This window comes from Astatotilapia calliptera, chromosome 13, assembly GCF_900246225.1.
Source record: "Astatotilapia calliptera chromosome 13, fAstCal1.2, whole genome shotgun sequence".
NCBI lineage: Eukaryota > Metazoa > Chordata > Actinopteri > Cichliformes > Cichlidae > Astatotilapia > Astatotilapia calliptera.
The window spans coordinates 12,422,852-12,449,881 of NC_039314.1; the positions used below are offsets into that span (position 1 = coordinate 12,422,852).

General features: G+C 37.9%; 2 protein-coding genes across 3 annotated transcripts in view; one reads left to right on the forward strand and one right to left on the reverse strand.

Annotated features, from left to right (window-relative positions):
* prim2 (DNA primase subunit 2) overlaps positions 1 to 19,561 on the reverse strand; it is a 29,368-nt gene extending 9,807 nt beyond the window's left edge. The window contains exons 1-10 of one of the 2 annotated variants that reach the window (XM_026189455.1): positions 18,083 to 18,207; positions 17,101 to 17,250; positions 16,857 to 16,969; positions 13,909 to 14,003; positions 13,687 to 13,807; positions 12,832 to 12,927; positions 11,714 to 11,851; positions 7,074 to 7,141; positions 6,288 to 6,360; positions 5,862 to 6,047 (exon numbers count right to left, since the gene is read on the reverse strand). In XM_026189455.1, coding sequence (XP_026045240.1) covers positions 5,862 to 6,047; positions 6,288 to 6,360; positions 7,074 to 7,141; positions 11,714 to 11,851; positions 12,832 to 12,927; positions 13,687 to 13,807; positions 13,909 to 14,003; positions 16,857 to 16,969; positions 17,101 to 17,245 — 1,035 coding nt within the window. In that variant the 5' untranslated portion in view covers positions 17,246 to 17,250; positions 18,083 to 18,207. Of the gene's footprint in view, positions 1 to 5,861; positions 6,048 to 6,287; positions 6,361 to 7,073; positions 7,142 to 11,713; positions 11,852 to 12,831; positions 12,928 to 13,686; positions 13,808 to 13,908; positions 14,004 to 16,856; positions 16,970 to 17,100; positions 17,251 to 18,082; positions 18,208 to 19,355 lie in introns of those variants that run through there. The other variant, XM_026189456.1, reaches the window with a different exon arrangement.
* Positions 19,562 to 19,633: 72 nt separating this feature from the next.
* rab23 (RAB23, member RAS oncogene family) lies at positions 19,634 to 26,726 on the forward strand. The gene is made up of 7 exons (XM_026189457.1): positions 19,634 to 20,007; positions 22,152 to 22,385; positions 23,293 to 23,378; positions 23,638 to 23,794; positions 23,923 to 24,005; positions 24,105 to 24,197; positions 24,302 to 26,726. Exons 2-7 carry the CDS (start codon positions 22,231 to 22,233, stop codon positions 24,433 to 24,435), a joined length of 708 nt encoding a protein of 235 aa, XP_026045242.1. The 5' UTR covers positions 19,634 to 20,007; positions 22,152 to 22,230; the 3' UTR covers positions 24,436 to 26,726.
* Positions 26,727 to 27,030: the final 304 nt, after the last annotated feature.

The following is a 27,030-nucleotide window of genomic DNA, read 5'->3' on the forward strand; positions in this document are numbered from 1 at the left end:
GCATTGGTTTCTTCAGCTTCAGAGTCTGGTGTTGCTGTCTCACTGTCAAAAGTGTCATGGCTGACCGTTCTGCCTTAAAAGCACAGGGCCACAATGTTATTAGCAGCACCTGTGTCATATCTGCTATCCCATGTCATAACTTTTGCAGTAGGTGCCTATTATAGCTTCACCAATACAGAATTTGACATCACTGCCATGACACATGGGCTGTTATTCTTTACCGACAGATCCCATAAATTTAAATTTTGAAGAATTGTGACCAAAATATTGCCACTGGGTAGCTTTTAAACTCAGCATGAGCAGTAAAAATAAAGGAAAGTCTCAGACTATCTGGCTTTTAAACATTATACATCACATATGTGATTTACTGGCAAATATTCTGTTAATTTGGGTCTGGAATTGAGTTTTTCAAGCTGCTAAAATAGTGGTCCAAGAGGAGAAAAGACACAAAAATTCTAATTAATTCCTACATCCTGATGCTATTAATGAGTTGAATGTTGTTTAAGAAAGAAAGAAAGAATAAAAAGAGAGAAAGAAAGACAAAAATCATCTCAGGATTTATTTAATATGGGGTAGCAACAAAGAAGCGTGGGGCTCCTTTTAAATTATACTGAGATAAAAATAGCAAGGTGCACATTTGTAACACATCTCCAAAAGCAGTTAATATGACATGTCATCTAATGACTCATTTGTTTAACCTACATTATGAAAGAATGTGTCAGTTAGTGGAAGTTAATTAACCTTAAGTTAACATTTGAAAAACAAGTAGTTTAAAAGCAGGCCAACCCCCTCAAGGCAATGCAACACACTCAAATGTGGTACAAATAGACACTCCTCCAAATGAATTGGCCAACTTCTGTAGCAAGAATAATGGATAGATCAAGTTGATTTCATCAATTTTCTCTCCCCCTCTAGTCTAATATTACATTGCCTCTTCCTCCGGGCCTCCCTTTTGGCAATGCTGCCTCCCATCTTTTTCCTCTGTGCCTGTCGCATACTAATGAGCAAGCTTTGTGCAGCCTGGCACAAAGTGCAGTCCCTGACACAACACATACATCACAGAGAGCTGTGATCTGGTCAGCGTGATTCTGCTGCCTCTGCTGTGGAAGAAGAGCAGAGCTTTGTGCACAGCTACTTGCTCTGAGAACTTGTACACGGGACCCAAGCCACCTCTGTACAGGGTGCTAAAGAGGGCTGTGCTATACCATGGGGCTCTCACTGAGACTGCTTTACTAGGGTTAGTAAAGGGTTAGTAAATTAACAGCTTAAAAAAAGTGAATGGAATGCCTTTGTGGCTCAAGTAAAATTCCTTATTTAAATATCTGCATTCAAGAAAGAAAAAAAAAAAACCTCACTGAACTAAACTCTAAAATAGCTATCCTGACATCAATCATGGTTCGCATTAGTGCAAAACTATTTCTGAGTGCTCCACAAATTATTCAGTGATATTTTTACTTTTCATCTCCTTAGTATGCATGCATCTGTATGTTCTCCAACCAGAATTACCCTACTTTAACTATCTTTTGGAGTGAATATCTATATTTGAAATGGCAGAGTACATCTTTTAATAACACTCCTATTAACCGTTCCCAGAATACAAACACTACATATTGCCAAAAAAATATGCCTATTACAATTCCAATCAAATTGTATGTCCTAAACATGCAACTTTTTGTGGCTTTTATGGATTGCAATCATGCAATAAACAGCAGTGAACAACAGTTTCGTGTCTCTTCGATTAATATTAGACATCAGGGTTGCTAAAATTCATTAGCCTCCCATTGATCCCATGTACACCCTGCTTCTGCAAAGCTGGTCTTTCCCATGCAGCAAAAAGATTTGAACCTTACAAATGACAAAGCACCTGCTTTCTACGCAGCTACAACCATGTGCATCTTTGTGTATCCATTCTGGTCAGAATCCTGTAATCTGTTTCCTCATTACTCTTTCAACTGAGGCACCAGCAAGAAACAGGGGCTCAAGACAATCCCACATGCTTGGACAAAATGTCTGGCTGATGCAAAACATGACCCAGACTGGAAAGAGCGCAGGCTACCTGGGGTGACACGACCAGGATGCCAGCCGTGTGATCTACTACTACAAATTAGTATTCAAAGACTACAGGGCTCTGGGATCAAGGCCCGTCCATAAGGACAACCACACCAGACTGCTACATCAAGTGTCTATTCAACTCAGCACAATCACTTCTTGGCACTTGCTGTGGAGTAGGGCTGGGCCATATTATACCGTTCACGGTAATACCGGTATAATGTTAGGCAACGATAGGAAAATGAAATATCACGATAGAATGGGAGTATAACGCGCATGCGCAGTGCCTTTGTTTTCATACGCACATGGCCGATTGTTGAGTGAAACAGATGAACCAGAATTGGTTTGTAAAAATGGTGCAACTTCCGTGATGTGGAACTGGTTTGGTGTTTGTCCGTCAGATACACAACAAAGCACATTTTTTTGCAGAACATGCAAGCGGCCGTTGTTATTGTCGTATTTGTCGGACTAAGATGCTCTTAAATCTGGGAGTAATCTGGGTCCTAAACTCCGTATGCTTCAGGTCAAACGAACACTGCCGCATCACTTAGAGTTAAAAACTGTCTAAATTCTTTCATCTTTAATAAAACGATCAGCATTGCTGCTTTACCAGGTGTAACTATAAAGTTCAACTTCCAGGCATCCATGAAAACAAAAGTTATTACATTTAACGGAGTTAGAAGTTAGCAGGAAGCTAGCGGAAGTTAGCTCGCTAGTTTCGCTAGTTACCTAAGCATGATATTGCATGTTCTGACTGAGAGATTTCTGAAAAAAAATCAAACGTACAGCTCTGCTATCACTTCCAACATAAATGAAGACAGGAAACTAAACAGCAGTGACGTTTGTAGGGTTACTGAAGTTGGGCTAGCTGGTATATAATGATGTGCTACGTGATCGCTAGCGACACAGCTATGTTAGCATAACATAAACAGTGAAGCTGGAGGACGAACACTAACACTTTTCCACTTATAAAAGTTAACATGAAGGTTCTTCATGGTTAGAGACAAATGCAATCGCATGGCAGGATGCTGTAAATGGACCAAACTTCAGTCAGGAGAACAACTGAGATAATCCATCCACAATACGAGGTTAGTCATTAATATACTGCAGCAACATGGGAATAGAGCAGCTGCCAGAGAATTCAACATTAATGAATCAATGGTACAGAAGTGGAGGAAGCAAGAAGAATGAGTTTAATAAAGTTTGATTTATCTGACTGCTTTGTTTCACTTAATGTGCCTTATAATCCCGTGCACCTTATGGTCCGAAAAATGCGTACTGCACACTGCAGTTTAATGTTGCAAAGCACCTCTTTTTAACTTCAGTGGATATTATACATGGTTATGCTCAGGACATGTCAGCCCATTTCTAGTGGAAATGCCTTTTGGTTAAACTTTCAGCAAGGAATTTGCATTTGTACTGTTACATTTTTATAAAGCTTTAATGTACATAAAAACCAGCTTCTTGTTTAAGTGAAAATAAATGGAAGGTTGTCTTTTTGCGCTAGTAATGTTGTGGAGTTGTATTTTGTCTCGCATCAATTATATCGTCGGTTATATCGTTATCGCAAATTTTCAAATATATATCGTGATAAATATTTTTGGCCATATCGCCCTGCTCTACTGTGGAGTCTGTTAATACTGTATCTTTTGATGAGCACTCAAAGCTGCAATCCACTTATGTGTGAGCTCTGCATGGATGTCAGCATTAGTCAGATCCACAGTATTTCTGCACATCTTATAAAATATAAATGATTTGATGACAGCAGGTAAAAACACCTCATTCGCAAGTACTTTTGCAACTAACACAACAAACGTTTTCTCAATGCATCTTTTAATCTAGAACAAACGCACCAGGATTTAGAGGTTTCCAGACTTCAAGACAATGAAAGGTACCCATTTAAAGAAAATAAAGCTGACAAATATTTTGGATTTTGCATGTTGAGTGGTGCATATAATTAAAGTGAATAGAATTGCTGACTAATCAGCTCTTAAATTAGGTTGGAACAGAGCAGCAAACAGTCATAAGGTGTAACAGTGAGTTCAGTGTGGAAGAGCAAAACACACTCAAAGAACTGGTTGAGTAAGGTATGCTTAACCCGATATGTTTAGATCCCAACTTTAGGAGAGATTGTTTTCACATCTAATGAACATTAGAGTGCATCTTTTAGGAAACGTGATATCTCAAGAAATTCTGTGGATGGAGCATTTTAAAACAAAAAGCCTACTCAAAAACCACAGGGCAGCCATATTTCACGTCTAAGATAGCCCAGACAAGGTGAGGCATGTGAGGAGGTTTCCCACATTCTGTAGTGCTTACTGTAAAGGCAACTAAAAAAGCAATTTGATACAACAAGAGAAATTAAGAAGTTATTTTCTTGATAGATGATAAGGAAATGCTTTAACATTTATCTGAATCGATGTACGCATGCCAGACCAATTCAGAGACATCCCATCTAACAAATGAGGTATGATCACAAAGTCCTGCAATGCTGCAAACCAAAAATACTTTGTGCGCTTTGATGCATAAAGCATCAAAGGGAAGGCTTGAATTGTGGTGAGTACAACACAAAGCGCTCGAAAATATGCTTGTTTATTGACATCAACAACAAAGTCTCCACCTTTAAAGGCTGTTATTTTTCACACAGAGAGGAAATCCAGCATGCATGGCGAGTAAGTGTGTTCATATCGCTGGAAGCCAGAGGTGAATAAGAGGATGGCTTTGAAAGTGAATAGCAGCATAGTTTGTGCTTTTAATAAACCCACTGAACTTTCTGATCACACCTCCTAAAGTATCTGCAACTATGGTGAATCAACACGGGAAACAAATCTCCCCGGCCCTGTTAACATAACACAAACAACACGATCATATCCAAACTTTTAGAGTCAAGTCAAAAAAATCTAAAAAAAATTAATAGTCTAATAAATTTATATTTAAAGCCTTGCAAGACTAAAAAGCATGATTCATAGCTACTTAACTCCACAGCATGAAATTCTATTTGTTCTATCTGAGCTGGTCCATTATGTGGAGTCTCCTGTCACTTCTCTCTCTTACTCACATAAAGAGTGAGCGTTTTCTTCATGCAGAACAATTTTAATGTCTTTACTGTGTCTGTCTCCTACCGAGAGACATAATAACCCAACTCATAACCACTTCAGTTTTCATTAGCCTCATCAAAGCACTGAGTGCACCTAATGACACCAGTGAACTTTCCTTCAATCAATAAAGCTTTGATGGAACCACTTAATCTCCAATAAAAGCAGCCCCACCCACTGAAGTGTTGAGCAGACCAGACCAAAAACCCTCAGTCTGAGAAATTCAGACATCACTGTATCACTATATTTTACTTAACTTCCAGCAACATATGTACCATCATATGTTGTAAAAAAACAAAAAAAACCAAGAATGTTTTGAAATGGGATCAAATTTAGCCTGTAAAATAAAAAAAATAAAAAACTGTAGCCCGTATCATTTCTGGGGTGGATGAACGGTTACCGAGTCAGGGCTCGCAAAATCGCTAGCCCAACGTCCCGGAGCTAGCGATATCTCCGGTCGGGCGACCAAAATCTATCTCAACCCCGCCCGTCGGGGTATATGATAACCCGACGGGCGGGGGCTGAGATAGATTTTGCGAGCCCTGCGAGTGATGCCTGTATGTTATGTAACATTTTGTTGACAATGAACCAATTATGAATAGGATGGACTGAACCACCCTTCACCAGGAGAGCAGGTAGAAGGCATCTGTTGACATCTTGTTTTAAAGATACTCAGAAAATATTCATTTACAAAGCATTAAAATGTATCAACATTACCTTGTCTGCATCCACTTTGCCTCTTATGAACTCCATTTTCCAGAACTGCAGTGCCTGCTCCAAAGACAGGCCGATACCTTTGAGGAAGAGACCGTATTGCATCCGACCTCCGTGGCGGAGATGATGGTTTTCTCTAAGAGACTGGTGGAGCTGCCTCATACACAATGGGAATGACTTCCCTGAAAGCTGTAAGCAGGTAATTGTTAATGACAAACCTGAAGAAATGCCTTATATAATTTATATTTTCCTATAAGTACATATTTTGTATCTATGGAGTACAAAGGATATTAATTAAGTGAAATTAAACACCACATATTTTTGTATTCACTGCCCCAGACCAGCAATAAGGCCCTTCTATGCAAAAAGGCACCTTGAAGAATTTGCCATGCGAAGAAATTTCAAGAACAGATGTTTAAAGCAACTTACTGAATCAATCTGATCCAAGGAGATTTTCCCAACATTCTTCTGGATGCTGTAATCCTGTCCCACATAGGCATGACTAAAAGAAGAAAAACAATACATTATACACGTGTGTAGTTGTCAACGATCTGCTGATTCAATGACAGCAGAGCCTCAAACCTGTGCACCAGGAGCTTCATATCATAGCTTTCCTGGCTGAACAGCACCTGTAGATGCTATAGTACTTTTGGCCAGTCTATTCAGTGTTTACGGTTTGCCAGGAACTTAAAGTAGAAAACTCAAATGATCTTTTTTAGATACATTCAGCAGATTTAAAAGTATTATACAAACACCCATAACAGCTTAAGATGACGTCTTCAATTGTCTTGCTTTGTCCAACCAAGACTACAAATAATAAAAAGAAGCCAAAATCAAAATATTTTCTATGAACTCAAAGATCTATACCATTTATTCCCTTACCCTGTTCTTAAAACTGCGACTGTCTCTCTACCTTGTAATTACCCATGTGAACTAACACGACTACCATCCAATATTTTCTCCCAGAAAAGCAGCAGGCATGGTAGATAAAACAGTGCACAAGTTGGATATTTCTAGTAACCTTATGCTGGAAGCATTATGCTGAACACGCACTAAGGGGCAAAAAGTTTCCACAACATCTGGACTTTATTTAAAGTGTCTGGGTTAACTCAGACCAACCAAAGACACTTTGGTGCAGAAGATCAATTGTGCTAGAAGTCTTTTTCATGGCCACACTGGCGAAACAGCAGCGATGTTATTCATCCTGCTTCTTACCTGAGGTGGTTAAGGAGAGGTTGGAGCCGTTCATCAGAATGCACTGCTGGTAGCGAGCGAGCCGTCAACTGCAGGAGAGATGGGCATCACATGAGTAATGGCAAACAGTCTAGGTCAAAGTGTTATAACGGCCCAAAGTTGCAGGTTAAGTGCACCTGATTCGTTTTAAACTATTTGCACTTTAAACTAGCGCACAGAATCTCGTAATTAAAGCTGTCTTTCTGGAGCGCCGTTATCCAAACAGATCAGAAACGTGTAAACAATTTAAACCAAAAGTTAAGTTCGCCACAGTATCTATCATTAAAGACCTTGATTATGTGTTGCTCAGTGTTTACTAATTTCCAACGAAAAAAAAGAAAAAAGGAAATTGCTGGCTGTGCGATCAATCCTGCGACACCTATGTGAATCCACGACATTCAAAACAAATTACAAAAATCCTGCTTTACTAAATGTATCCTTGCAGCCTCTTGTCAGCTTAGTGTATCAACACCCTTAAGAGTGATAACGTTAATGCATCACCACGCAACCTTGGCTTAAAAAACAGTAAGATGGTTTTTCTGACTTCAGGTTGAGCAAATCATCTACGCAACATATTTTAACACCATCCTAAAACATGTGACAGCAACTGTCAGGCTATTCTTTACAACATCCTCCGACTTGAAGCTTTCGTATGCTGTCTCAGTCTAAAAACAGGCAGCTGTAGGCCTGAATTATGTTTTTTTTATTTAAAAAAGAAAAAAGAAAAACAAGAAACACCCCTAAAGATCCATGTTCATTCCTCTGCAAAAAAAGCTTGAGTCTAAATCCTGACTCTTGACTTTTAGTCAGTTCCAGGTCTGCCTTGAACCATGCACCAAAGACATTTTAAGATGCAGCATTCTGTTTGTTAAACTGAACAACAAACCAATAAATGGAGTCACATGGAGAGGCAGCTTTCCGTTTCATACCTTTTTAATGACACGTTCTCTGTGATGTCCCCTTGCTGTCCCCAGCAAAGGAGAATAACCATTACAGTAACACACTGGCTCACTTACAAGAATACTAGTTTTGTTGAATTATTCCATTCCAGCAGTTAGTGGTCTGGATAATTACCTGAAAATTGGAGAATTGCAGAACCGAACAACTTTTTCATTTGAGCTTTATTTTTCTCTTCTAATTTCTAAGCTGGTCCTGCCTGAACAACTGTTGTATGTCAACAATAGTGCAAATGCAGTGACGTCGATCGTGGCTCAAGAGTTGGGAGTTTGCCTTGTAATCGGAAGGTTGCCGGTTCGAGTCTCGGTCGTTGTGTCCTTGGGCGAGACACTTCACCCGTTGCCTACTGGTGGTGGTCAGTAGGCCCGGTGACGCCAGTGTCCGGCAGCCTCGCCTCTGTCAGTGCGCCCCAGGGTGGCTGTGGCTACAATAGCTTGCCATCACCAGTGTGTGAATGTGTGTGTGAATGGGTGGATGACTGGATATGTAAAGCGCTTTGGGGTCCTTAGGGACTAGAAAAGCGCTATATAAATACAGGCCATTTACCATTTACGTCCTGTACTATACCATCCACGCAAACGGGTTTACCGACACTGGTTATACTACAACCTGAGAGGTTTTCAGAATCACAGGGAAAACTATGATTCTACTACACCTAAATGCTACACTTCTTTCTTTTTGAGAAATAAAAAGCACCAAATTGCTCTGCATTTATTCTCAGGTACATCTAAAACTACTCTCAGAAATCACAATCCAATCATTCTGGTTATCAAACAATTCATTTAGACAGAAGGGAGTTTTAGATAAGTAGTTCAAATTGCCAGAGAGCATTTTAGCTCAGTGGCTCAAAGAAGCCCACTCTTTGTCATGAGGACACGGTATTAACTGAGAAGACAGTGAAAGTGGCTACTCTGTTACAGTGACAGACAACGTAACACAACCACATCACAAAGGCTGAAGTGTGCATTGAAATGATTTTCTCTTAGAACTGCCGCTCCTTTGTTTAAGCTACCGTTTAACTTAAAATCCGTCGCTAAAATCAGCGTTCTAGTTTAAAACACTACACGGAAGACTGATGTACAATTACAGAGGGGAAAACAATATGAAAGGTATGCACGGTAATGGCTGACACATATTTTGCAGGCACTGATAACATACTGTATGTGAAAAAAGCAAATGAAATAATCATGAAAGGTCTTTGAAGACAAATAAAAATAAAAAGTGATTAGTGTTTGTTTTTTTTTTTAAACAGGTGCACTTTTGATAAACTCAAAGGTCGTCTTTGGCTGTGTTACAACATGTGGCCGTACAAAGGAGTAATTTTGTCATGTAGAGTAAATGTATGTCTATCGTCTACTGGTTAATTAGGATGTGAGAACCTGGGTATTGATGTTTTGATGTCCAAATAAAGTGAACTCTGACCACCCGATGTGGATCTATACCAGGAAAAGAGCCAATTTTCAGCAAAGGGTGCCAAACTATAAAACACTGACCCCTCATATCGATCCAATATTTACTCCACCTTACTGTACCAATTAATGAGCAGAGTGTGGTCTACTTCAGACAACTTTGAGTTTCTTCCTACATTTTCAGCTTCTTGTGCCAAAAATAAAGCGACGTCTTCTCTATAATTCTTTTAAACAGTGGCTTCTCTAATCTTGAAATATGTGTAATTCCTGTATCCACCGCTCTTACCACTCTATAACACAAAATGTAATTCACAAATACTGGTAATTGTAATGAAATAAAATATTGTTTTCTGTGTCTCAGTACAGCAAGTCATCTATTTCAAGATTTCTTGCCTAATTAACGTTGATTAATGTCAATTCATAAACCACAAACTGACACTGCCTTTAGTTGCTGCTCCTTGTGCTCATTTCGCCATCTGGACTACTCGCCACCATGGAGCTGAGCTTGGGTTGTCTTCTCACATATATTATATATTTATTTAAAAAAAGAGAAAAAAAAAAGGGGAAAAAGGCCTCTGGTTCCCAAAACATTGCATTTCAAGTCCCTCAGGACATTCTAAGCAATGCAAAAGCTTGGTGATACGGCCCCATCATAAACCCCCTTCAGCAGCCTTTAAAAAAACATCATGCCTGCAGGGACAATAAGCACTTTCCTACTAGATGTCCCAAATCTTTCCTCCAGATATTTTCTGCCACATGTGCATACTTATTCCCCTCATTTGAACCCTGTGTTTCTACCATTTCCCTCGGGGCAGTGAAAGCAACAATGGCAATTTAATAATTCTCCTTATGGAATCGGGGATTCTGCATGCACAAATGGCATGAAAATGGCCACTAGTGTAAAATAATATAAAGTGAAGGTGTGATGGAGTGAGTCACAAATAGGGCTGGGTATCGTCACTGATTTCTAGAATCGATTCGATCCACGACTCGATTCAATTCTATTTAAATCTGGCAAATTTTGCCTCAGACAGTCAGAAATATTATAATTCAGATCAGTACATTTACATATTTTTCTATCTATAAAAAGGAAGCTGACACTCGCAAGACTTTATCAAAGGTGTAAGCATCACAGCAGATTTTATAAAAATATTCTGCAGTACATCAAAAATGAAAGAAAACCATTAATCAACATATTAACATTACCTCTGAAGTTACAGCGGTTTTATTAGAGACACGGCTAAGCGTTTTGCATTTTGCATAATTTTAAAGAGTTTAAATTTGTTCAGAAGCCTATTGAACGGCAGAAATTAGGTTTTCTTTTCGGAAGTAAGTAAAAGGGAAAAAAACAAAACAGCGGCCGACAGCACTGTAAATGGTAGACTTGTGCGTAACAAGCAAGCGAATAATGCAGAAAACAGATTTTTAGACGGGAAACTGTTCTTGAAGTACAGAGAGAAAGCGAGAGAGAGAGAGAGAGAGAGAGAGCTGTGCATGACGTGTGATTTTATCGTGGTGGAAGCAAAACAGCAAAAGTCAGAGGGAATTCATGACGATGTTTTTGTGAAGCTTAGTTTGGATCTTCTTTTGCTGCTGGTTTGGTCAATATTGTTTGGAGAGAGATAAAACTAACAGCTTTAGAATCGCCGCAAAAAGGGTGTAAACACAAAGCGCAGACACGCCGAAACATCAGAATCAGCGAGCTGTCGGCTTTCAGCCCCGACCGTGTCCGTGCCGTCGGGTGAGAAATGCGACATCTCACTGATTCTGATCCGTTGGAGGCTCCGAGCTTTGTGTTTACATCTTTGTGCAGAATCCGTGTACCTGCTCTCATTTACTGTTTTAGCTGTTTGGTGGTTCTTGAAATTTTGTGAGGTTTAACCTGAGATTCTGGCGTTTCGGTCAAAATAAATTAATATTTTAAAAAATCGATTCAGGATTTTAATGAATCGATATCACGTTATCCAAGCCAGAATCGATTTTAATCGATAAATCGATGATCAAAACCCACCCCTAGTCACAAAGGTGATGATTAAAGATAGTATTGTACTGGAGGCAATAAAATGGGCCTACATGTGTACTGTAGTCTGAACAATACTGGAGTTCAAAGCATATTCAGATTTGGAGGTTTTAAAAAGCTCAGATTTAAGTTTGAACTCTTATGTTTAGGCTTAAAAAGCAACAAAATGCTGAGAATTCTCAATTGTGCTCCTCCATTATTGTGTTAACAACACAAAAAAATAAAATTTCACTTACTGCAAGAGCTTTAGACAGCCTTGTGCGGAAATCATTGAGAACAATGGTGACAATATCCTGATGGGGAATGTATGCATAGCCTTGTTTGAGGTACACTTTCCTCAGTCGCACAAGATCCAGGGCATCTTGAAAAGGCACCTTTAAAACATAATGACAGTTGGAGGAAGAAAAAAAAAAACAATTAAATCATTAATGTGTTCACAGTATAAAGGCCAGCCGTGTGTCCTTAGTAATTTGGCTGCTTAAATTGTGATCCAAGGATACAATTTAAGCTCAGCAAACCAAATGGGATGATTTACATTCTCCCAGTGAAAATGATTGTCAGTAGCAAGGAAATTTAAATTAAACTCTAGCTTTTAAATTCTGTTAATAGAAAAACTGCATTTAATCCATTTGCATGTTAAATCATTATGAGTAGAGACCTGACTGACAGAACATAATCACAGCCTTTAAAAGATTTGCCTACTATGCACATCGGAATATACAACATAATGTCAATGCATTTCTTTAGTAAGAGTAAGATAAACACATGTGGCGTTGTAATTCTACATTTGGAAAAGCTGGATTTTTTCCATAATGTTGGTTTAAACTGCCCCGGGGAGAAATATTTGCTCATTTATTTCATATCGGTGATGATCTGTCTCTATCTGATGAGATACTGGCTCCAGGGGATGAGGGGTTTATTAAAAAAAAAAAAAAAAAAGTAGCGCTAAGCAGACAAATCAGAGTTTTACTCCAGTGTATAAAAGTACTCTCACACATGTAAGCATTACACAATAGATATGATGCAAATGAGAAAGCTTGAGGGGTAATTTGTCCAAGTCTAATACTGGACAAAAAGAAGACGTTACTAGAATTCAAAACACAGGATCCAAGATGTTCTGCAAAGTCTGACCAACCTACCTTACATCATATATTATCCTGCACTGTGCTATTACCTTTAATGATCGCTACTTCAAAAACTCTCCTGAATGACTCTTAACTATGCAGAAAGAGAACTCGAGTCATCATGACACATCAACCTAACAGGGCCACTGTCTAGATGTCTTGGAAGTTACATTCCCTCTGTGGTGTGTTCGTGAATATAAACTATAACCTACACTATATATATGTCTCACCTTGTAGAACTCGTGTTCCATCACCTTGATTCCACTGACGCCAAAGCTGGAGTTTATAAGTTGATCCTTCAGCGCAGTCTTCTCCTCGCTGCTAATCTGAAAAGTTGTGAGATTTCATTGAGGAGTTGCATAAGCTGAACTGTTAATATGATGTTAATAAGCTTGTGGAAAACAAACATTGTTTAAAAAAACAAAACAAAAACCTAAAGTTGGCTTTGCATTCTTGCTTACACCCCGCCACCACCATGTTATCCAAACCTACTGTAGTTCTTTCCTTTTGTGAGCCTAAAAGCAAAACAGAGACTAAGTACACTATATAATATATAGTGTAAACTATATATATTATATTTATGTTTTGGGATTTATTATTTAAAAAAATAATACACAAATATTTGAAATATAATTTTTTTCACAATTAAATCTTTTACTGAATAGGGCCAACTTTTTAAAGATGGAAGATGTTATGATGATTGAACAGCTCCACCTAGTGAAAATACAACTGAACACCACTATGCTGTGTATAGAAACAACTGGCATGGATTTAGGCCCGTGTCCTCAACATACTCTGAGGCTGACATAGAAACAAAATCCAAGATATAGTTTCTAAAACACATTATGGTAAAGAGGCACTTAAATGTAAGTTAATCAAATATAAGTAAGTAAATTTTCAAGGTGATATAAAAAAAAAAAAGACTAATTGTGTGTTTCTGAATAAGTCACTATTACAAGAAGACAGAAATTCCCAGTTGTAAAAGTTCCCAGTTGGAATTTTTTTGTGGTAAGCCTCCTCAACTTAAATTTCCAGAAAAAAAATATTTTTGAAATATGTCAAGTGTTTTCTTTAGGAAAGCTTACTGTGTCATAATGGAGATTATTCTTGTGAAGAAATGCCAGTTGTTGTTTTGGGACCAACTCAGTAAAATGGAAGCGGAAAAGATCAACTTCCTGTTGTATAAACCAGCGCCTCAGATCTTCCCTTTGAGAGACAGATGGAAATAAACATTTATCTTTTGCAGCTGAACAACTTATATTCTGACCACATTTTCCAGTATTCCTAAATGGAGACTAAAGACTTACGTTTGGCAGTAGGCCAGTCTGAGAATGAAGTGGGAGATATGGTCTTTTCTTCGTTTTTCATATTCAATTGGTCCACTTTGAGATTTCTTGTCATCCTTAAGAGTTAGAAAACAATTAGTTAATTTGAAAGACAAATAGATGTCAATCATTTAATCATCATTCACCACTTCTTGTCATGTTGTACAGTTTTTGTTTTATGTACATATATGAAAAAATTATCATGTACTAAAAGTCATGTTTATGGTAGCTGTACACTAACTTCCATTATCTCAGGCTCTTGTAATTCAGCATAGGGTCTTAAAATGTTAGTAAATGAGTCACGTTTTCAGCAACACCCAGCAGTGTCTCTTCTTTACTAATACAAATACATTTTATTGCTAAATCATGCTATTTCATCACTATTGCAAAGAGAATTTGATGGATCCTGCGCAAGCTTAACTCCTCAAAGTCAATACTGTGTCAATACACATCTAGCTAAACACTGGTCTCACTCTAAAAGCTAGGGCTGAACGATATATCACATTTGCGATAATATCGCGACATGATCAAGTGCAATTTTCTAACCGCAAAGGCTGCGATTATACTCTGGACATGTCCAAATTCATGGGCTGCATCCTCCTGAGGCCGCATTTGTAGACCGATTACATCACAGCGACGCGCCGAAGGCTGTCCAAATTCGTAGACTCCTCCGAATGTAGCCGACAAATGCGTCCTCCTTTTCCCCGAATTTGAAGGATGGGTCGGGTGTGTCTTTCGTGGCCTACCATATTCCAGAATTCACAGCACGGCCCAGCCAAACTCCAGTTTCCAACAATGGCGGCCGCTACTAAGTTTTAAAATTACTCATACTAATCTTTCTGGGTCACAAAATAAACTTTTAACATATTTTCAGGCGAGAAAGTAGTTGTGTAAACATCAAATATCTGCTCGGTTTATCAAGATATCCCATATTTGCAAAAGTGCTTCGACGTTTTAGGAGGCGTCTGCTACCCACCAGCTCGACAGCTAGCCGGGAGCTCGAGGGTTACTGATGCGGCCGAGAACGGCACAACTCCCGGCACATCATTTTCAGATCACCGCGGACTTTCGCTGCTCGGGTTAAACGTAATATATAAGTCACTTAGACAACCTAAAAATTTTATTGTTGGGCTTTTTTCAGTGTTTTGTTTGTTCGTGATTAAATCGGTTTGGCTGAGATTAAAGTTATTAGATTAGATAAAATAAAACTTTATTAATCCCCCGGGTGGGTTCCTCCTTGGTTTTCACACAGCTGACTAAACGTCAAACAGAAAACTTATTAAACAGAAGTATGAGACAGTCGAGAATTTACACCAGTGTCTGGTTATATTTTAGATAGCAAGAAGCAGACGGCCGAGTTTATTAAGCTCCACCGAGACAGCGGTGACGCTAATCAGAAGGCTAGACCGTCCAATTTCATGGCCGTTTACTTCCGGCCTACCCGACCGTCTGAGGACCAGTGCGGCCTCTTCAGCTTTGCCTCTGCCACTTGAAGATGTCGTGAAGACAGAGTTGAATAGTTACCTGTTGACCCCTGTCATTGACGGAGAGGATGATCCCTTAGCCTGGTGGAAGGTGCACAACATTCACTTTCCACGACTGTGCAAGATGGCCCGCAAATATCTGTGTGTGCCAGCCACAAGTGCCCCCTCAGAGCGTCTGTTCAGCACTGGAGGGAATATAGTGACCTGCACTCGCTCATCCTTAAAGCCAGCAAAAGTAGATATGCTGGTCTTCCTAGCAAAAAACCTGTGAGCTAGGATGATTATGGCTAGCTGAGCCATACTCATTGTTTATACAATTGCTATTATGTTTGCACTTTATGTCAAATCAAATCAAATCACTTTTATTGTCACATCACATGTGCAGGTACATTGGTACAGCACATGTGAGTGAAATTCTTGTGTGCGAGCTTCACAAGCAACAGAGTTGTGCAAAATACAATAATGTAAACAAGCAAAATACAAGAATGGCTACATCTGAAACTAATAAATATATGTACAATATATAATAGTATATGCATTTCTGGATGTGTATACTAAATATTTTTCTACACGTGTGTGTGTGTGTGTGTGTGTGTGTGTACACATATTTTACAAATTAAATAGAGTAAACAATAAATAAAATATATAAAAATGTGTAATGTTACTGACTGCAGAGATCAGTAAGATGTGTGCATTTTTTATTTATTAGTTTTATTTATTTAATATTATTTTTTAATTGAATGACTGTCTAGTAGTTCACAGATGTCGAAAAACTGAGTGTGGTAAAGCCACCGATTTTTTTTTATGTATATTTCTGCAATCTGCACATTGCACTGACTTTCATTTTAATGTTTACACCAGGGTTCCTTGTCAGCACTTTATGCTCAGATGTTTGTAAGCTAAAAATAAACTATTGTGTATGTTCAAATATACTGTTGTGATTGAAGAAGTTAAATAAAAATGTCAGTCATCAATTCATGCATCACCTCATGTCATCATAACAGAGGTCTGTCTTCCAGGAAAGAACAGTTTAAAATTAATGTAATATAGTATTGGCCATACTATATGATGTATTGCTTGTCTTTGTTTAATAATACAGAAGACAAAGACCTTAAAAAATAATCGCATATCGCATCGCAATCGCAATATTGGGGCAAAAAAATCGCAATTAGATTATTTTCCATAATCGTTCAGCCCTACTAAAAGCTATGCCAGTTTATTAGATATGTCTCACTCACAAGGGGGGCACAAGCACCATGAAGTGCAGTGCGATATTACAGGACCCTAAACAAATCCAACCCCTGTGTTTTCATTAAAACACATAGCGGGTAAAAGTTTAAAAAGAAATCTCTTTGTGATAAAGCTTTAGTTGAAGTTGTTGACAACACAATGCAATAACTGACTCATTAATACTGTTTAAAGGTGCACAATGGGAAACATACTCACAGCATCTGGTCTGTAAGGAAAGTTCAGAGCTTTAAGCTGACTCTCAAGTTTGCGTCTATACGGCTCTGTAAGCTTGACATGGCTCACACCCAAGTTCTCCACAGTCTTCAACACTACAGTGGCATTAAAACAAACATTACAAACCACATGTCCTAAATAAAATGTATTACACAAGAGCAGAGAAAACAATGCTTACAGTAATTTTCATCATTTGATTTCACAAGTAGTATGAGACAAATCTTACACTTCAGTCGTTCCGCAGCAAATGTTTCAAATTCAGAGAGAGAGATGTTTTCAAGAGGAGGCTGTCCATAAAACTGCAGGTGCTGCCCATAGAGCTCCGACTGAGGGATAGTGCTAATCTTCTTTTTTCTGCCTCCAAACTGCATAGTGCCTGATGGTAAAAGAAATCAAGCATGTTTTAATGTACCACTTGCTAACAAGCTGGGTCCCAAACCTGCCATATCTGATGTAGTGAGCCATTGACCAAAGCGACATTCAATACAAATTCATGGAAATTAAATAAGCTGTTCTTATTTCAAACGCATAACGCTTGATTTTGCCATTTTCTCCTTACTAGGAGTTGAATAAATAAAACACACTATTGTGGAGAAGACCCGAGCCACCATTAAAACGCTTATAACTAACAAACATTAAGAAATTCATTGAGCTTCTTTGATTTCAAACGGTAAAGGATGCTGCCATACAAAATCAGAACAAACGAATTTCTGCACAGCATCTGCTATTAACCTTTAACCAGTCAGTGCATAAGTGGCACCCGGTATCACTTAAAGCAAAACTTGGCAAACGGAGCTTCTCCTTGACTAATCGTCTCTTCAATCCATAGCTGAGAGACTGTGATGAAGAGTCGAAATGTTCCTGACATCTAAAAATCAGCCTCTGCACACAAACTGAACTGACAGTGTGAAGCTGTGTATGTTTTGTTATGTTACACTGGCTCAGCAGTCAGTAACTGTCGTTCTCATAAACTCAATTTCTACATTTAAGGCTAAATGTAGCCGCTAACAGAGACTATTTAGCTTAAGTTAGCAATAGAGCCCATAGCAAGACGTTAAGGGTAGTGAAAAACAATCCAACTTTGACGTTTGCTAGGTATCAGATTTGAGTTTAAACTGCATTGAAAAGACCGAGCTCAAAAACAGCCCGAGAAACTTATTTCACGGTTGAGGAGCAACAAGAAGCATATAATACTGTCGTTACATTACCGATTAGATGAAGCTTTTAGACTCCAAATAACGCAGTCCCGCCAAACAAAAGGGGCTGTTCAACAAACGCGGGTAAAAATATGACGTTGCATCCGACACCGGAAGAGAACGAAAGTTGTGAAGTGGTGTGTACTCGTTTTACTTTTTAGGACAGCCCGCCCCGTCTCTCAAAGTAACGATGACCTCCATGAAAAAAACAGGCAAACAGTTTCTTTTAAAATACTATTACCCAAACTTGGCTTGAGCCAAGACAAGCCACTGCTATTTCACACTATGTTTCTATTTCTGTTTTTTGGCGTTTGAACCAAATCCGACACAAACTCACGGGCGCACGTGTATTACATAACAAATGCCCCACTAAAACGCGGGTTCACCTTATCTTCAAATCAAGAAAATCATTGTTTTTCAAACGATTAATAACAGCTTTGAAATTAAACTTTAAAATTTAAAGATATTTAAAAAATCATACAGAAACCCCTTTCCCAAATGCCCATTTGATAAGGTTGGTTGAACTGATTTTCTTCTGAAATATCACTACTCCACAGACAGTTTACCTATCAGATCAGCAAATTTCCACAAATAAGGATTACTGGCATTGTCCTTAGCATATAAACTTCTCTTCACACAGACACTGCATATGGATATACGGGTGTGTATGTAGGAATGAATGAAACACCGCATGTTTGACACAAGAATGTTAGATTTAAAATAAACAGAATATATTCTGTAAAGCACTTTCAGGAAAGGTTTAAATTCCATGTCATTTATTCCTATGATTTTTGTGGTCGAAATAGATCAGACATTTCCCATTTATTTTTCCACTGTATGTAATCCAAAGTATTCTGTTTTGACGTACAAAAGTTTTGTATTTAGAGAAATTGGTAAATGGTCATGTTATATTATAGAGACATTTTAGTTTATTTTGTGGCTAACTCAATAAACAAAACAAAACAAAAATTCTAACCCAAATTCTGCTCATTTTTGGTAAGTTTCATATGCATACAGTAAAATGAACCTATACAAAAACAAACGTCGGTACGTTTTTAACTAACATCAACCATTGCTACAATTTTCTCAGCAGACGGTTAGGTGTTTTCTGCCTTTTTTTAAAAAATGAAGCTGCAGTTATTTAAAGTTATTTAACAAACTATTTGATAGTTTCACATTAATGACACATATTCAGAAAGGGAGAAACTGTAGTGGAAAGTACATTTACTCCCTTTTAACACATTTCCGTGTTTCTGCTTTATAACATGCATTTTACTTCACATACCTGAAAGTAAAATTCACTTTTTAATCCGGTTGTGAGTAATTTTCACACGCTTTTTTCTTGGTTGTTGTGATCCGTCCACATAAAACACGCGTAGAAGACATATATAATGGTTGTGAATAAAAAAAATATCAACAATAATTCAGCGTTTAAACAGACGTGACTTTTAGGGCTAACATATGAGAACTACAAGTGTTCCCAAGACTCCCGAGGACAGAGGCGCGTCCACGCCGACTCTCTTGCTTTGTGCATTCTTTGGCTCTGCTGCTTAGCAACAAACACTAGCGAGCTAGCCAACAGCCTGCCTGGCTAGCTCTCACGCGCAACGTAGCTCACTGAAATAGGCAGCAATGCATATCCATTCTATAAATGTCATGAGAGTGACCTCAGGTGTTGACAGTCAATAAACGGTATCTTTCGTTTAGGAGAGAACGTTTTTGCATTACACAGGGAAGAAGTCGTTAGCGAACGGAGCAGAAGGTTGTCTTTCTTCTGTGAAAAGTGGCTAATCTTAGCTAGGCACCCTTAGCAGCGGAGTCTCTTGCGTCTCTTGCCACGGAGAAGAGCGGCGGGAGGCTGTAGATATGTGGATGTGGGTTAGCTGACTGCATAGCTCGCCTAATGTCATTGGATGAGTTGTAGCGTCGTTTTACAGGTAAGAAACTGCACGCTTCTTTGGCATGCTTTCCCATCATTTCTTCACCGTTTATTTCACCCAGCTTTAACGCACTACCTCGGGAGCTGCTCTGTACTTCAAGGGGAGCCTCCTTTCAGCAATTCAACAGGTCTTATCTTGACCAAGGCAAGGGATTTGAGTGAAGAAGAGGAGTGGGAAGTTGACTTCAAACTTAATTCCCATCAGAGACTATGAACGCATTACATATAGCAAAAGTCTTCGACAGAGTTGAATAGCTTAGTTGCGTGTCATGGCGTTTTGATCTGTGTTATTCAGTCTTTGCTTCAAAAAATTGTGGTGCCCCGCCTTGAGGCCTGGACAAGTAACGGTGAGTCTATGAAGATGACTCACTGTCTAGCAAAGGGGGGTGTATTATCTGCTTCATACTGAGCAGAATTCAGTACTATGTGCATAGCAATGTAAAACATACCCTGCTACCATGTTATGTAAAAAAATGCAGTAGGCCTGTATATTTCAGATTCTGTGTTATCACATTTGTATTGTATGAATATGGTAATGATGACCTGAAAGCCCAGAATTTACTCAGGACAGTTGTTTGTGCAGGTATGGAGAATATTGTGTTTAAATGTGTAGCTGATACCTGTCTTGAAGTGTTAAACTGCACCTTCCAGTCACTTCTTTAGAGCTTGAAAAAAGAAGGCAGCTGGACTTCTTTCAAGAGGCGTTTTCCCTTAAAAAAACAAATGATGGAAAGTCACAAGTATTTACCCTGGGGGTACCCTTTTGGAAGTGATCCTTATTGATAATGTGAGTCACCAAATGAGCTAAGATGTAAAAACAAAAAACAAAACAAAAAAAACCCAACTTGGGTCACTCACATTACCATCAGTGGGGGTTCAGAATGAAACCTCTGTGAGGTCTTGCCCTAACATGACCTATTGAGATCACCTGAGGAGAGTTGTAATTCATTTCAGAAATGTGGGGTATAAGACATGACCACAGTGCAAAAAGATTGCCCCACATTGTTGTTGATACTAAGAGCACAATTATTCAGATCTCATTTTCAAACACTGTTAAAGCGAATCATCATCATTTATCTAAATCTGAATCACGTTGCTCTGAACTTATAGTAGTTATAAATAAACAATACATAACCAGCTTCTTAACCTCCCAGTTTGACAGTTTCTGTGATGATAAAACATATTTAAAGTACAAATCGCGAACCGACTACACTTGAATAGGAGAGGACTAGCTGCTTGAAAGGAAGAGGAGGTCTTTGCTCAACTAAAGAGAAATGCAAAGTCAAGACTTTACAGTTTACAGAGTTTACATTAAAAGACGAGCATACTATTCTATTTTCAGCTGTGTTTTGCCTTCATGTTATACCAACTGATGTGTCATTCAGCTCAATTACAGATACATATTGTGACTCAAATTCAAGCAGGCTGTTGAACACTACAGTCACGCAGTAGGCTGTCAGTGTCCACTGAGAACAGCTTTCCCACAATATGTTGTTTAGCATAGCACTCAGCCACTCCAAGTATATAGCTGTGGGGACACGGTTGCTATGCGGAGTCTGCAGTTTTCTGCACTAATGGAACAATAAACATAGTGAACCACCTCTCCAGTCAAGCTGAAAATTTGTTTTACAACAGTTAGTAAAATGTGCACCCATAACAGTTTAAAAGCTAATTACAGACATTGTGTATGTGACACCATGTATTAGAGTGCAATGAAGTGCTTGTGTTGCTGGCGAATATGATAATTATACTATTAAGCCTATAAAAGTTGAGTTGTGACTGTTGGCTATAAAAATGTATTGTAAAACATTTTTTAGGCTTTGACAACTACATTTGTAACAGTATATTGACATATCAAACTGAAAATAAGTTTGATTAGTATTAAAAAGAAGTAGCAGTCAGTTGCGCCTCTGCTAATTTGCTTGATTGTCAGCCGCACTTTAACAGCATTTATAAGTAACTTATAAACTGAGTAACAAAGTTGGTTTTCATCATATTTGTTCAACTGACAATGTCTCTGAAGTGAGTGATTCATATATAAACCACATTTGAGTTGCACTTGTCCAGTGTTTGTGTGGCTTTTTTTTTGTGGGTTTTTGTTTTTTTTTTTGTAGTATCTAATATTTTATTTTATACTTTCAGCCGGTACATGTGCTCCCATCACAGCTCTGAAACAATACAGGCACAGTGGAACTGAGAAAATCAGCCAGACGTCATCACCATGTTGGAGGAGGACATGGAAGTGGCCATCAAAGTGGTCGTGGTCGGCAACGGAGCTGTCGGCAAGTCCAGTATGATCCAACGTTACTGCAAGGGCATTTTCACTAAAGACTACAAAAAGACAATTGGAGTGGACTTCCTGGAAAGGCAGATACTGTAAGATGTTCATTTGAAAGATGTTCCACATTATTTATCAGTTATAGTCTATAATCAAAGTCACAGAGGGTCTGTTAACTAACTACAACTTCAGCTGTATAAAATTGTTTTACAATATTAAATACATATTGGAATGTGGAATCCTGTTGGTACCCACATTTTAGGTTTAATCAGAAATTACTCTTTTTTAAAAAACTGAATTTTACTAAATTTGACACATTTTACTTAAAAAGGCCACTTTGTTATATTATATTTAGCTTTTATTTAATTAACATTAATTATTATTATTTAATATTTTATTAACCACAGCACAGTGGTGCAGTAGTATTGTGGCCTCTCAGCAAGATGGTCCTGGGTTTGAATCCACAGGCTGGCTCGGGCTTTTCTGTGACTGCGTTGGTTCTCTCTGGGTACTCTGGTTTCCTCTGACAGTCCAAAGACATCCATGTTGGTTAATTAACCAGATTTTTTTTGTTTTATTTTGTTATTTTACTTCAATTCTTCTATTGAATGCCTATCTAGTTTTTACTTATTTTACTTTACTTAGTAACTGTGTACTGTATGTATGTACGCATGTATGTCATTACACTCCTGGAGGAACAAGAGCCCTCTTGAGTTAAATGAAATAATTTTCCACCCTAGAAGAAAACATGATAAAATATTTTTTTTCCATGTTATAAATAATAATTAAAAGAGAAAGTTATTTGACGAGAATTTAAAATATATATTTAAATATTATTACTTTTGTTTATTGAAGGAAATGTTTTATTCCAAATGTCTTAAAATTGTAGTTTTTGTGATTGTCTATTAACATAGAAAAACAAGTAGAGTGTGCTGAGTAGGATATAATAGGATATTATAGATGGATGAATATGTAACTAGTCAATTTTTTTTCTCATCGTTTTAGTGTAAATGATGAAGATGTCCGATTAATGCTTTGGGACACTGCTGGGCAGGAGGAGTTTGATGCCATCACTAAGGCCTATTACCGCGGTAAGATTGCACCTCTGCAACAAATAACGTTTGCTTATCCCATATTTCTAGGCTATTTCTAGGCTTCCAACCAGTATAAGTGTAAGCACTAGTATATATATACATATATATTTCCTAGAGGGCTTATTCTTAAATCCAATCTGTGTTTTTGCTCTTGGACAATGAATTATGCAACATGTTCAACATGCTTTTTTTTTTTTTTACAAGATGTAACAGCTTGAGAACGTGAACTGTTTGTGTATGTGATCTTACTTTGCAGGTGCGCAGGCATGTGTGCTTGTCTTCTCCACCACAGACCGGGACTCATTTCAGGCTATTGACAGCTGGAAGGAGAAGGTGGAAGCAGAAGTTGGAGATATTCCCACAGTTCTTGTGCAAAACAAAATTGACCTCCTGGAAGAGACTGTTATAAAAAAGTAAGGATTCGGTGGTACAGAAAAGCAATTAACTGTTAAAGAAAAGAGTGCTGACTGTTTATTGAAAATAAGCCTGTTAATTTAGAAGAAAATTAAGAAGTGCTGTATTTCCTTCACTTGTACTGCAGTGAGGAGGCAGAAGCATTGGCTAAGAGGCTTAAGCTAAGATTTTATCGCGCTTCAGTGAAAGAGGACCTAAATGTGAATGAGGGTAGGTTACTGAAAATCTGAACAACTGATCAGATGCAAGTAAAATGGCTTGTTTCTTAATGTTACTGTCATAACATTTCTGCTTGTTGTCTTCATTTAGTTTTTAAGTATTTAGCTGAGAAGTATCTACAGCGACTCAAACAGCAAACAGCAGAGGAGACAGAGGTGGTCCACACAACAAGCAATAAAATAGGTAAGAAATCTTTTTTCGTATCACAATTTAAGCTCTGGTGTTTTGTTTTGTTTTTGTTTCTTTTAAATAGCCTTTACTCATTCTTTCTGGGTTTTTTTCCAAAGGTGTTTTTAATACAACAAGTAGTAATGTCTGCAACCAGAGCTCCAGCAACGGCAGAGAAGTCATCACTTTGCGTCCTAACAAGCAAAGAACCAAGAAGACTAAAAATCCCTTTGGAAGCTGCAGCCTCCTCTAGAGAAAATCATTTCATTTTACTGACCGACAGTTATTTCTGACATTAGATTGCTCGTTATTGTAAGCTGTTGAGGTAGCGACAGTTAGTGACCAAAGCTCACATAGACTGGGAAACACTACACTACACTATATTACTTTATTAACCTAATGTTCATCTTCCTCGCCCCATGTTGATAGGTGTATTGCGGTCTCGAATATTCATCAGCGATCTGGGCACAAAACCTAACCTTTGTACATACTTGGATCCTCCTAATGGTTGCCTTAAGAAACAACTGCAGCTACAGTATGTTGTGTTATTAATTTAATGATGCCCAAAACAACTGAAGTTCTAGCTGTTGGTGCAGGTGGATTTTCCCCCTTATGGCCGAGGCTTTTGCTCTTTCTTTTTTTTTCACTCTTTTTTTTTTTGTTTGTTTGTTTTAATGAAACTTGACATACCGACTCTCATCAAAGTATGTAACAGCAAAAGTTGCACTCCATCGAGACTTTTCCTTCTGTACGTGGTTATTCTGTTTAACATTTCAGCTGTGCAATACATTTGCATGTATTATAAAAGATAAGCAGATTATTTTATTCCATATTTTTCTAACTGTTAAACAGATAATGGTTCAAACTATATTCTTCGTCCTGATTGAACGCTGAGTTAAATCTCTGCGTGAAGTATTTTTGTACGAAGCACAATAGCTTTGACTGATCTTATGTGCCAAATTTTCTCTTTCTGAGCTGTGGTTAAACATGTGCTCTCATAGATATAGGTATGTAACCAAATATCAATAACCAATGACACAAAAATAGTCCTTTTTCTGTCTGCTTACACTTGTTAAACAAATTATTTTAGACATAAAACACCATTTACACTAAAAAAAATCTGTTATTTCAATCATAGTACCTCAAGTTACAACCAATTGTCAGTTACAATACAATACTATGCTTTTGATTGCAGTTGTTTACATTGTTTTGTTTATTATTTCTATAGCTTTGACATATATATTCAGAGTACATTAAACACAATACAGAATTCTCCTATTAGTTTTTTGACCTGGATTGTGAAGAACTTTCTCCAGACTATAAAAAAGGAGCTGTATTGGGGCCAGAAAGTGAAAAGAAAAATGAAAGCTCACTGCTCAGTAGGTACTGTACCTGTGGTGTGGAGTTTAGGGCGGGATGTAAACGAATGCTCTCAGAAGGTGTTACAAAAAGTTGGCAATCAAGAGGGGATGTTTTGCTATTGAAGCGCTTACGTGTGCCTGATTATGCAAGAAAATTACATTTCTTTCTAACTAAATGAGAGTACTCCCAGAAACAATCTCCCAGTCCTAATCCTTAGTTTTCAATACAACTATCTGTGAAATGTATAATGTATTCACCTTTCCTTCTGTTTTTCAGAACTCATTATTGGGTTACACAGGTTTACCAAGCACAACAAAATATTTAGTAATATAGAAAAGTCTTAGATTAAATCTTCTGTCTTGAATGAACATTTCCTTAGTAGTTTCAGTTGTAGCTATCTAATGGAATTATAATACATAGGTCATCTGGGAATACATGTGCATGCATGCTTTACTCTTAAAAGAAAAAAAGATTTCAGATCTGTGTTCAGAATTTTTTTCTATTGTGAAAATACCAAAAGGTGCTTAAAATGTGTTCTACAGTTACACCGTTGGTACTAAGATTGTGTCACATTTCAGTTTCCCATTAGGGGTTTTTTTTTTTTTTTTTTGTAAACTGCTGTTTTGAAGACAAGCAAAGTGGCATAACTGTAATGCATGCAGGCCTTTTCCCCTCCCATATCAGTGAATGTTTAATCATTACAATGCCTTGTCAATGTTTACATTCTTCAGAGTACACATTTTAATCCACCCTTTTGCTGTTTTGTTTTTTTTAATTGCCTTCACAGTAGATCTGTAAGTAATGTTTTTCTCAAGCTTGTGCTAGTTTGTGTTTACTTTGTCTTTTGACTGACTTGATTCACTGCACTTTATCATTAAGATGGCGTATAATTTTAAAGAATCAGCAGTTAAAACTAACCATACTTAAGTGCTGTCACTCAGGTGTAATCTTTGTGTCTTAATTTTACTTTTACTTTTTCTCACATGACTTCATTAGCAGATTCACACCTTTAGAAAGACAAACCAACTTGTGTTGGCTTTCAGCCTGAGAAAAACGACACGACTTGCAGTTTTGTTGTGTCACACCCTGGAGTGTGCCACACAACTGTGTGTCTGTTGTTTTGTTTGTGAGACAGTGTTTAGTGGCAATCTGATATAAATAAAAAATTTCTTGAGCATCCATTGTATGATTTCATGACAGTTTCTTTAACCAGAATGTTGTTATTATTTTAACTGGGTACATTTAGTTAGAGTGAATAAGGTTAGGTAATTTTAGAAGTGCAGACAGTTTGGATAAAAGATGGTTGTCTGTACCCATGGCAGTTTTACAAGTTAATAAACAACTAACATGGGTGTAGAAGTTTAGCCTTGCTCTTAGTACCTTGACACGAGAAACTCATACCTCATGATCCTCATATTCTATGTTATTTCATATCCTTATGCCAAATGCCAAACAATAGATGAGTTTGCTCAAATGCCATCCGCTG